At 36.5% G+C, this 12,712-nt stretch overlaps 1 protein-coding gene across 1 annotated transcript; it reads left to right on the top strand.

Annotated features, from left to right (window-relative positions):
• The first annotated feature begins 610 nt into the window (after positions 1-610).
• LOC116295576 (NADP-dependent oxidoreductase domain-containing protein 1) lies at positions 611-12,392 on the top strand. Its single transcript, XM_089040197.1, has 14 exons — positions 611-914; positions 985-1,044; positions 1,465-1,537; positions 1,999-2,101; positions 2,906-3,006; positions 3,433-3,498; positions 3,788-3,833; positions 7,919-7,980; positions 8,363-8,422; positions 9,274-9,343; positions 10,340-10,439; positions 11,018-11,149; positions 11,767-11,892; positions 12,151-12,392. The coding sequence occupies exons 1-14, from the start codon at positions 844-846 to the stop codon at positions 12,188-12,190; spliced, it is 1,110 nt and encodes a 369-aa protein (XP_088896323.1). The 5' UTR covers positions 611-843; the 3' UTR covers positions 12,191-12,392.
• Positions 12,393-12,712: the final 320 nt, after the last annotated feature.

Here is a 12,712-nt window from a genome sequence, read left to right as displayed (position 1 = left end):
TATACCGCTATTTGGACACTGAAACAAGACCGACAAAGAACACGTAAGAAGAAAAAAAACGAAAAGTTTCATTACAGCTCATACATAAATAATCTTTTAATGTTTTGCTTGCTTTTGGAGCAAGGATGGCTTTTGATTTCACTAAAAAAATAACAGTTTGAATAACAAGAGCACTTTGCACCTATAAGAAAAAATATATATAAACCGGCACCCGGTTAGCTCAGTTGGTAAGAGCGTCGGTCTGTGGTGCGGGAGATCGTTGTTCAAGCCTCGGCCGGACCAACACTCAGGGTCTTAAAATAACTGAGGAGAAGGTGCTTCCTTTGTAATTGCATTGCAAATGGTTAGAACTTCACGTGGCTCGGATGATCAAATTAATGGTAGCTCCGTCCCTAATTAACTAGAGACGTTAACAGATGACCACAAGTTTATCAGTTGAATTACTGTCAAGTGTTATCCTCTATAAACAAAGTTAATTTATTTTTTTATTATTTAAGAACACGTGAATTATCTTTCTTGTAGACAGCCGCTGACCTTGATATTGCAGGCTCAGTATAAATACCCCCACCTGTACCCCACCCTCAAGGGTCAGCTTTATTACTAAAAATGACTCGCTGACTCATGCATAACTTTCACAGATCGAACCCTGAAACTACATCTGGGATGATCTAATTCCGGGTCTAAGTCTGGGCACGGCTTACTCACAGATCGAAATGAAATCAGTTACTTGGGAAAAACTCTCAAGAACCAACGTACATTATGCAAAGAGCATAGCGGTTTTTTTTTTCGCATTGGTATCCCTGTGGTGCCGGATCAGCGGTTGACAACCACTCAACAACAAACATGGCGGACGAAGACATCAGTGCAAACTTACCTTCACTGAGATTTGAAGCGGCTTTAACATCTCAAGAAAAGTACGACTTGGCTTACTGAAAAAGGAACCTTATTCAGATACTGATTAACCACTTTCTTATTTATACCCAGCGAATTATTGTATTTACGGGCCCGTAGTCACGCTTTGACGTTGTCAACCTGTGCTCAGGCGTAAGTTGTTATTGTTGTTGCTACATGTACAAGTGTTTTGGAAAGATTTATCCTTTTTTATTCAAACCAATAAATAATAACGAATTGCTGAAGCTCATACTGACTCTTTACATTGTCTCAGGCAATATCTTTTTAACAATATTTCGCTTGGGCTTAGTTTAATCGTTCAAATTTTAAGCTCAAATTTCCATACAGTTAGGTTAATTTATGCTTTTTAAAGTTATCTAGTTAAAGTAATGTAAGCTCATTTACATCGTGTTATATCGTGAGATCCAAATAAGTTTTATAAAATGTAAAATAACGTTCCAGTAATCTTATATCTTTTCGCCAAAGATTAATCTGTTTGATTCATAACTCGGTCATATTTAGTAACATTTGAGTCTTGTTTTTGTTATTTTAATTTTCACTTTTCTTGCACAGTGCATTTCTAGTGGCAGTCCTCAATGATGCAAGGCAAAAAATTATCGAGAAAAGATCTCCAACAAAAAAGAAGGTATGGTTTTTATTTGTGAGCTAAATCAATCTAATATTAGAATAAAAACGGTTATTGTTGTGTACACAAAACACATTCAGGGTGCTCTTAGAGATAAATTTAAGACCATCCCTTGTTTTCCATTCTGTTTATTGTAAACGTGCCGTGTGGCTGTGATTATTTTGTACTGTGGCCTCCACTCTTTAGCCTGATTTTCTTAATGTTCCTCCCCCCACCCCCCACCCCCCCACCCCCCCCCCCTCCGATCACACTGAACCCTCCCCAGTAAAACTTGAACAGTCTCTTTCTTTGTTTCCTCATTTTATGATTTTAATAAATTGAGTTTAGACATAATGTTTGGCATGACCAATAGACTATAGACAATGGAATATGTTTCATTTGTATTTAACTGCATGTTGTTTTTCTTTTCTTTTCTTCTCTTTTTTTTTTTTTTTTTTTTTTTTTTTTCTTTTTCACTTTAGTCTAAACTACTGCAAGAAGCCCCTAAAAGAGACCCTTTACTGGTAGGAATCATTGGATGTGGAAGACTTGGAAAACAACTAACAAACACATTACTCAAATACTGTGAGTTGAATGATTTGCCTTTCAAATAATTAAACAAAATAAATAAAATATAGCAGTGGCATTAGAGTGGCTTTTCATCCACTGAATTTCAATTTTAATTCAGAAATTGATTTTTGTGGAGTGAGGGGAACTGGTTCAAACCCAGAGAAAACTGTCGAAGTAAAGCCGAGAGAACCAACGTGCAACTATACTCACAATATTATGACACCAAGCTTGGTAGGACCCAGGACTCAATGGTGAGAGGCGAGCATTCTCACACTTACAGTATGCCACCTCTGCTTCCCATTCAAATGTGTTGTTTAATTATAAGTCCATAGAAAGGTTCCTACAAAGGTTTCTTTAAAATGGGGTATAGTGTAGTACAGCAGGATGGCATTTTTGACATCTTGCTTAGCATCAGATATGTTGGGGTGAAGCGGCCACTGATTTGTAATGAGAACTCAATTATCATACTGTTTATAATAAATCCTACGGTATGTAAATGAATTTAGTGAATATAGTTATTTACAAAAAATATGCATGCCCCACCCATGGATGGAATTGGAATCTCTAGAGAAGAGGAGCTAGGGTCAGAGAAAGAACAAAATTACAGAGTTTGTATGGAAGAAAGTTCCTGGGGGTGGGTGGGGGGGGGGGCCTTTTACAAATTCCCTCCATAGTGGGATTATATATATATATACCACACATTATTTTAATATGTTAAAACTTTTAATTCAAAAGCACACTTTCACAATACACACTTACTTTTGAGTGATTTATATCATTAATGCCACAGCTGAATGATTGTATTGTTAATTTTTGTAGCCGATGTACATCCAGAAGAAATATTTATTTCCACCAGGCGACCTGAAACATTATCAGCACTGCAGTCCAGGGGAGTGCACTGTGGATTTGATAATGTGAAGGTAAAGTTCCATCTGTCTTTATAGTATTAGTGTTATATTGAAATAATATATGTTGAATGCCAAAGAATTTGTAGGTTTATATTAGCCATGCTTTCTCTTGTGATCCATCTTCACCCTTTCGACTTATATACATGTATATGATGATGATGATGATGAAGATAGTTATGATAATGATCATGATGATGACAAGGTTGATGTTGATGACATTATGATGGTGATGATGATGAGGATGGTGATGGTGATGAGATTGTTATTGGTGATTAAAGTCATGGTGGTGATGGTGTTAATGATGATGGTGGTGTTGGTGGTGACAGAGATTGTGTTGATCATGCTATAGTTGTATTATTGTATTATTGCAAGTCATAACCCTTTTAAAATTCAATCATACTATAGTATCGATACCAGCATTATTTCTTTTTCCTTCAGGTTGCTTCTGCTGTACACATTCTTTTCATTGCTTGTCTCCCATCACAGTTCAGTACTGTTGCAAAGGTATATTATTATAATGTATGAAATCCTTAGTAGTAAATTAGACAAATTGAGCTCATTTTACTGGAAGTAGGGATGCAAATGGGAAAATGAAGACCTTTAAATATTTGTATCATAACTTTGTAAAAAGAGAGAGAAAGAGAGAGAGAAAGGCACTAAATTACGACTGAAGTAGTAATTTTTTTAATTTCTAGATTGCCCCAATTTGTTACTGAATTACCACTCCCATACTGTAAATGGAGAGATTCAGTGTCATTTTTTAAAGTTCATGCCTAGCCTTTTTTCATTGCAGGAAATAAAAGGACATCTTAGCTGCCCAGTGTATGTATTAACTGGAGGTGAGAAAAATGATAAGGAAATAATGATTTATTTAATTTAATTTATTTAAGTGGACTTCCGGCGCCTAACATGGCAGCCACATATTCTTTGTCTGTATATACGTTATTGTTTTTTATGGTTTGTCGCTGTTATGTAGTCCCTTTTTCTTATATTGATAATTATAACATTAATCGTCATTTGGATCTTGAAAGAAGTAAATCTCTGCACTTTGGTTTAGTGATTAATTCAGTGGTTTCAAGTTCATCTCCCTGGAATGTTTGTCAGTTAACTTCGTTTCGTCTCAAATCTGGTTTCTACAAGTCTCGTATTGCCGTTGGAAAAAGATCTAAGCATGGTTATACTTCATTATCTATTCCTGGTCATGATCCTCCAACTGATATTACTATTTCTATGGATATTCATCGTAATCCTGGCCCTTCTTCGTTTAACTCTGACCTCAAGACTACGGTTCAACGACTTCATATGGTTCATCACACTAATAATTATCATCGTTCATTGGATACGCCTCGTCTTTCTTTACAACATTTAACATCTACACCTGTGTTATCCCATGTCTTTTATGGCCATAACAGAACATCGGTCCTTAATTACAATAAAGAAATCCTGGATTCCACAGCTGGAAATTCAAATCTTAACCGTCAACTGCCGTTAATAACATACTCAAGAGCAAATCTTTTCGAACTTCGCCGTAATACAAAAGCTCCTTCATCTTGCTGCTCCTCTGCTCTTAAGGAATTAAAGCTTTTTCGATTTCGTGGCAAGCGAGGTGGTCATCGTACAGATCGTTCTACAATTTCATCATCACCTGCTTCAACAACAAACATTAAAATTCCTGCATCACTTGAACCTGCTTCAATTTCTACCTCAACTGCAAACTACATGAAATTTTGTCTCTTAAATGCTCGTTCAATAAACAATAAATCTCTTTTAATTAAGGATTATGTTGTTGAAAGAGACATCGATATTCTCGCTATAACTGAAACCTGGCTAAAAAATACTAATTCTGATTTTATTGTGCGTGATATTTGTCCTACTGGTTATTCGTTTTGTCATGTTCCTCGTCAAAATCGTACTGGTGGAGGTGTTGGCATAATGTATAAAAATAGCCTGAAAATCAATCATCATGTAACAATGTCTCACACGTCTTTTGAATTTATGGAAATGCTACTTCATCATCAATCGTCTACTTATCGTATTGTTATTGTTTATCGTCCACCCTCTTCAAATAGCTTGCTATTTAATGATGATTTCACTACTCTCTTGGAACGACTGGTTACATCTTCTGGCAAACTGGTAATTTCTGGAGATTTTAACTTTCACATCAATGACACTAAAGATAATAATGCTAATCGCTTTATGGATTTACTCGATTGTTTTAATCTGACTGTCCTTGATCCTGTTTCACCTACACATAAAAGTAATCACGTTTTGGATCTAATCATTACAAGATCTGATGAAAAATCTGTGACCAACCTTACTGTACACGATCCTGTTTTATCTGATCATTATGCTGTTCATTGTATGTTATCTGTAAACAAGCCTCTACTTCAATCAAAAAGCATTTCTTATCGCAAGCTTCGTGCAATAGATGCTGATTGTCTCCAACAAGATATTATGAACTCTGCACTATATCAATGTCCTGCTACTCAACTATCTGATTTGTGTACTCAATATGACTCTGTTTTATCGTCTATTTTAAATAAACATGCTCCTGTACGTTCTCGATCCATCTCCCTTCGCCCAAGAGCTCCATGGTATACTGACGAAATTCAAATTAATAAAACAAAGCGTCGTAATCTAGAAAGACGTTGGCGACGTTCCAAATTAGAGGTTGACCGTGAATTATATGTTGATCAATGTAATGTTGTTAAAAAACTGATTTTTGATGCAAAAATGAATTTTTATTCTAATTTGATTACTGATGCTGGTTCTAACAGTAATGATCTATTCCGTTCTATTGATCGATTGCTACACCGTATACCTGAGAAAAAACTACCAACCTCAACTTCATCCACAGATCTAGCTAACAATTTTGTTTACTTCTTTAAAAACAAAATCGTTAACATCAGAAATGGCTTCGTTCCTACGTCACATCTTTCAAATGATTTCTCTTATCTGGATTCACCTAAACTGGATTGTAAAATTGATTCATTTTCGCCTATCTCTATTGATGAATTATCAGCCATTGCGAAAAAGATGTCATCTAAATCCTGTAGTCTTGATCCTTTTCCTGCAAGTCTCCTACTTGGACATTTTGGTGCATTACTGCCTACTATATGTGAAATCGTTAACCTGTCACTTCAAACTGGTGTTGTTCCATCTTCTCTTAAAGTTGCTGTTTTAAAACCGTTACTGAAAAAACCATCTCTTGATCATGAAATTTTTGGAAATTATCGCCCTATCTCTAATTTAAAGAATATATCCAAGATTATTGGAAAAGTCGTTTCCCTTCAGCTAAATGATTATCTGTCTCTGAACAATCTCCATGAACCATTGCAGTCTGCATACAAAACATTTCATAGCTGTGAAACTGCTCTTCTTCGAGTACAAAATGATATCCTCCACTCCATTGACAATCGTTCTTGTGTTGCCATGCTACTCTTGGACCTATCTGCTGCATTTGACACAGTTGATCATCAAATTCTTCTAGATCGTCTCCATACAAAATTTGGCATTTCTGGCATAACTCTTCAATGGTTTAAGTCCTACCTCACTGATCGCTTTCAATTTGTTTCCATTGATGATTTTTCTTCTGAAGCCCTTCAACTTGATTGTGGCGTACCTCAAGGTTCTGTACTTGGTCCTTTGTTGTATCTCCTTTATACTTCTCCAGTAGCTGATATCCTCCGAATACACAGAATGTCTTTCCACCTTTATGCTGATGACACTCAATTATATATTCCTTTCTCCTGTAATGATGATTTGTCCCTTAATGATTCCATGAATCTGATTGAAAACTGTCTATCTGATATTGATGCTTGGATGACTACAAATAAATTGAAACTAAATAAAGGCAAAACTGAATTCCTGTTATTTTCTTCAAAGCACAGCCCACAGTTAACTCTTCCTTCTCTTCAATTTGGTTCTGATGTGATAATGCCCTCAATGCATGCTCGGAACATTGGTGTCATATTTGATACGCATCTTACTTTGGTTCGTCATGTGAATAATATTTGCAAGTCTTCTTTTTATCATCTCAGAAACATTGCTAAAATAAGAAAATACATCTCTTTGAAAACAACTGAAACTCTCGTCCACGCGTTCATATCCTCCAAACTCGACAACTGTAACTCTCTGCTCTTTGGCTTACCAAACAAACTCTTAGATAAACTACAATCTGTACAGAATGCTGCTGCCAGAATAATCACTCTTTCCCATAAACATGACCACATTACACCTATCCTCGTTAATCTGCATTGGCTACCAATTGAATCTAGAATCAAATATAAAATCCTATTACTTACTTTTAAAGCTCTTCATGGCCAATCTCCTATCTATATCCGGGAACTCATTTCAGTGTATAAACCGAACCGTAATCTTCGTTCTGCATCACAAGTTCTTCTATCAGCACATTCTTATAATCTTAAATCTTATGGTCATCGCTCCTTCTCTGTGGCTGCTCCTGAACTCTGGAACTCACTTCCAATATCTCTCCGAAATGCATCAAGTCTAGCCTCATTCAAAACTGAACTTAAAACTTATCTCTTCAAATTAGCATATTCTTTGTAAATAATTTTATTTTGTCGTTGTCTTTGTCGTTTGTTTACTAGCGCTTAGAACAGATTTGTATTTGCGCTTTATAAATAAATATTATTATTATTATTATTAATGCACTTGCAGTGTTGGCCAACATGGTATACTCATGCATACAGTGTATAATGGAATTATTTATTTTTAAATATTATTTAAAGAACGTGTAATGGTTATTATTTCACCTGACTGCAAATACCACAGTGGTGCAAGCTCAACAGGGTTAAACTCAAAGCAATTAAAAGGCACCTCTGGCAGCCACTATACAGTCAATGCTAATGACCCCAGAGCACAGCTCTAAAATAACCAGATACTCAATTTTACTTTTATCCAGCTATTCCTCTTGCAAGAATATGCCAGATTTTGGAATATGACCAGATTATCAAGCCAGAATTTGTATCCTTTAAAATAGCTTAAATAATACACTCTGCAGCTCCATATCTATAATATCAGTTACATTTTAATCCTTCATACACTACGTGTACTGTAGAGCCAAAACAATCTCATTTGAAACTGGAATTTACTCTAAGTTTGGTGTAAGTGGTTCCAATAGGTAATTTCTTAAATTGTCCCAAGTCCTTAGGAAAGTAAAAAAAAGCCATCCAATAATCATACACTGTAAGTAGTTGCTTCGCCCTCCCTTTCTTCCCCCCTCCCCCTCCCCCTGCCCCAACTATACACATTTATTTTGACCTTCCTTAAAATATGTTGGAGATGACCTGGGAAGGGTAGCATATTGAGTTAAACATGTGTTTTAATGATCCTTAATTTGAACAAGTCTTGGAAACCAAAGGACAAAGACAATGGTGCAAACCAAAAATGGAACTGTCAGCAAGAAGTAAGTAAAAAAGGTTTTTAGTTTTACACGCCTAAGGGCAGATCCAGGGGGAGAGTCAGACCTCTCAGTCTGTTATACCTGAGTGAATTTTGATTGTTTTATCCTAGAATTTAGCTTTGCCACAGGATTGAATTTTTCGGGGTTTTTTTTGTTTTGTTGTTGTTTTTTTTTTTGTTTTTTTTGTTTTTGTTTTTTAGAAATTTATTTTTAATATGTAACCAGAAGGGAGGATAGAATTGAGTGGTCATGAAAAGGTCCAACGGGTTTTGCTTGGAATACATTTTAATCTGGCCCCCTCTCAAATTTTTTTCTGGATCCGCCCTTGATGATGATTGGAAAAGGTATCGAGAATGCATTAATTATTTATAGTGGATCCCAGGGGACACTCCACTGTTGTTGATGAGAGCTGTCGTCTCAACTAACATGCAGAATGTCATTTGAAATTGGTTATTAATAGTCATCAATCATATAATTGTATTGTAAGTGATTTAAACAAGTAATTGATGGTAGTAATGTCATCCTACACTGTAATAGAGATCCTTTTTTTTATCAGGGAGGGGGAGGGAAAGGGAGAGGCAGTGGGATTAAGTTATGGGAGGAGCCGGAAAAAAAAAAAACATAAATGGCACTGCACTTTTACGATAAACAGAATGGAAAACAACTGAGGGGCCATTGTGTATGAAGCAGTGAAGAGGGGGATCAGATTTTGAATATGTGGTGTGTGTTATTAAGCGAATCTTACTAAGTCCTCCCCCCTCCCTCCTATGCGATAAAAAATAAAGGGCCCACCACCTCCCCACTCCCTAATAAAAGTTGAACAGACCTTTAACTTTCCTTTTGTATTATTCTAGCTGCTAGAAATACTAAGTGATCCAGGATATTGTGAAATGACTTGTCCATTGAATACAGAAATGAAGGAAAGTGAGTGTGGTTTAGTTTTTGTACTTGATCAATGAGATGTTTGCTTACCGCATCACCTTTCCTGACAAGCAAGAAAAATAGATGTTGTCCACAATCGTGGGAATGAGAGATTGTGATTGGCTTAGGTTAAAATGATACTGATTCCGCTCCCTCCTGATTGGCTGCAGTTCTCACTCTCAATCGTGATAACTTGTAAAAGTGGTCCCTATTATGGTGCCCACACTGTAATACCCTTAATATGATTGCTACGTTTTCTCTTGGAAAGGGTCCTACACCATCAATAGAGAATGTGCATGTTACGTCATAAACACCCTCTTGGTTACGATAACAAAGCATTCTTCATTAGCTTTTCTTGTTAGATCAACTAGCATGGCGGTTGTTTCATTGTTATTCACATCTCAAAAAATTTTGAGTCACATGGTTGCACGCACTGTATACATAATACATTTTATTATATAGTTAGGATAGTACATGCGCGCTGATTGGTCAAAAGCTGTGAACAGAACACAGTGCTGACGCCACCGCTCGCGCGCGAAGTGCTGCTTTTACGTAAAAAAATTCAATACCGAAATAACGTTGGTAACTATTCTAATAAAACGAATAAAACAGCTTTTTCCGTGCTCCGCTCAGTAATACAGTAAAACCCCGCGTATAAGAAGCTAGATTTTTCCAAGTCAGCCTGAACAGGTTCTTATTTAGGTAGTAACTATTTAGATCTTATTTCATGGACACAGTGTAAGCACTTTAATATACAGAGTACTGTATTTACTGTATTAATTGAAGTGCTCCTTACACTTTTTTCGTGCTTACGTCCCTTCCTGCTTGCTTTATTACCGAACGCCCCAACAGACCACGTGGGAGACTTCTATAGCACCCCTCTCATCTCAAAAAAAAACCTAACACAGGGTACCCAATCGTTATTCATTTTCAGTTTCATTACTATTATTTATTAATACTATTAATAATATTAATATTTATGCTACTTTTTCATTCCAGATTCTCTAGTAGATACAAATCCCCGACTAGCCGAGCTGTTTTTGTTTGTCTTTATCAATATGTGTTCTCTAAAGTATCTGTCAAGATCCGAAGTTATAACGTAAGTTTTTGTTACGATATAACTAAACGAGTAATAAACTCGATTCAGAGTGACAACAAATTACCCTACTATATCGAGCATCAAATTTCGGGGGGGGGCGTTTTTTATTTATATTCGTATTTTTGGCGCAAAAAGGGGGGGGCTCCCCCTCCCCCACCCCAGCACCCCCGGCTCCGCGGTCCCTGCGGAACCATAAAGTATCCGCTGGGCTGATCTAAGTTAGGGCAGGGATAGTATCTCGTAAAACGAATTGGAATTTAGCATTTTAAGTTTTGCGGAGAAGGGAAAAACGAAATGAACCCTGGGAGAAAAATCTTCGAATTAAGCCACGAAGAAGCCTAAAAACTCTACTCAATACATGTGATGCCAAGTCTGTTGATCGAACCCGAAGCCCCAGGGGTAAGAGGCGAGTGCGCTACTGCTACGGAATCGGAAAAAAATTTTTGTGCTATTTGTCAGTATCAACTTCGTTTTTATTTCATGGTTTTACTGCATGCGCTCTAGCCCACTTTGGTTGTCTACACTGGTACAGTTCATGAGGTTTTTTAAAATGTTTTTTAAAAATGATTTTCATATAGGATGTGTAATACTGTGTTTCTGGGGTTTGGTCCTATCGATGATATGACCGAGGCATTAACTGAACAAGATATAGTTAACGACCTTGAGGCTTACGCTATCAAGACCAACAGAATTGAAGCTGATGATGTCGAGTAAGTATGACCCCGGCCTACGAAAGCTATGTTAGTACCAAAATTATTCCCGCTCGCATTGACCTCTGCTGGAATGTTGTGCGAACTGTGATTTCAATCTGGTATCAATCTGCCTTTTTTTCGCTTTTTAACAATTTCATCATTTTACTGGGTGGGACATTGCGCTAGGACAGACGGATGGCGTCATATATGTGTGTATTTGTTTCAGTTTTTCGTAGATTTCGAATTGAATTGATATATGTTTGTTGCAGTTATTCCTAAATACACACTAAATCCAGTTCACTCATCTTGTACATGTATAAAAAGGTCCTTTCCAACTAACGGTCTTCCTAAATCTTACGTACCAAACATATATCAATTCAATTTGACTGAAATCTGCGTATAACTGAAACAAACACACACATATGTAAACCAATCCGTCTGTTCTAGCGCCCTTGAGTGGGAGAGACACAAAAAAATAATTGCATCACATAAAGTAAGTTTCTACTTTACCCGTGAAAAAGAAACCCAACTTTTTATATGTAATGTATGTTAAAAAAAACCAAAGAAAACAATAAACTTTTTTTTTTACACAGGATTAAATCACTCTTTATCCTTATATTACTTATATTTTACAGACGATTCCCGTTACTTGATCTTGCCTTGGTCTACGAAGAGCAAAGCCATTTAGGTCAACGACTAACCCACCCTGACGGTACCTTGAGAAAAATGTTTGTCAAACGATACAAGTCTGTGTTTGACAAGTAAGTAGTTCAACCTACCCTACCCTATCCTACCCTACCCTACCCTACCCTACCCTACCCTACCCTACCCTACCCTACCCTACCCTACCCTACCCTACCCTACCCTACCCTACCCTATCCTACCCTACCCTACCCTACCCTACCCTACCCTACCCTACCCTACCCTACCCTACCCTACCCTACCCTACCCTGAAGCTCCCACGGTGCATTGCGCATCGCGATTAGATCGACTTATCTTTATCCCTTTATTTCATACAGGTTCCAATATTGGAAAGGGATGCCAACTCATACAGAATGATCCTGTATCATTGAATTTAATACTAAACATTTATTTATGTAAATTCACCCACGGTATGGAGCCATGTTACTCCAAAAAAAAGTCATTCAAGAAAACTTTTTAAAAATTTTATCATTTTTGGTGTTTTTGCCGATCGTTTTCTTGCATTATTCGCTTGACGTTCAAATAAATGGATGCAAATAAAATTTCATGTCGTCTTTTGTTTGTTTGTTTTTTGTTTGTTTGTTTTTGTTTGTTTGTTTTTTGTTGTTTGTTTTTTTTTTTTTTTTTTGTTTTTGCTTTTTTTTGGGGGGAGGTTTGTTTTGTTTTGTTTTGTTTTGGTTTGGTTTTGTTTTTTTTGGGGGGGGGGGGGGTTTGGGTTTTTTTTTTTTTTTTTTTTGTGAATTAATTTTTTATGTCGAATTTTGCCGTGTGGATCTAGAAAATTACTTACTATCAATACCACATCTATATAAAATACTTGTTTTTTTCTTATATCCGAGAACGTTTTATCGGGTGTTCTTTGGAATGCAAAATATTTTA

Source organism: Actinia tenebrosa, unplaced genomic scaffold (assembly GCF_029948245.1).
Source record: "Actinia tenebrosa isolate PJP-AT-01 unplaced genomic scaffold, QUT_ActTen_1.0 PGA_scaffold7__59_contigs__length_16204524, whole genome shotgun sequence".
NCBI lineage: Eukaryota > Metazoa > Cnidaria > Anthozoa > Actiniaria > Actiniidae > Actinia > Actinia tenebrosa.
The sequence above is the reverse complement of the archived record's forward strand: the minus strand, read 5'-3'. Positions and strand labels throughout refer to the sequence as shown.

What these genes read in the sequence shown, in the direction of transcription:
- LOC116295576 (XM_089040197.1), top strand. Translation starts at nt 844, where the DNA reads ATGGCGGACGAAGACATCAGTGCAAACTTACCTTCACTGAGATTTGAA. An exon ending in GATCTCCAACAAAAAAGAAG is followed by an intron (nt 1,538 to 1,998) that starts GTATGGTTTTTA and finishes TTTTCACTTTAG; the next exon opens with TCTAAACTACTGCAAGAAGC. An exon ending in AAACACATTACTCAAATACT is followed by an intron (nt 2,102 to 2,905) that starts GTGAGTTGAATG and finishes TAATTTTTGTAG; the next exon opens with CCGATGTACATCCAGAAGAA.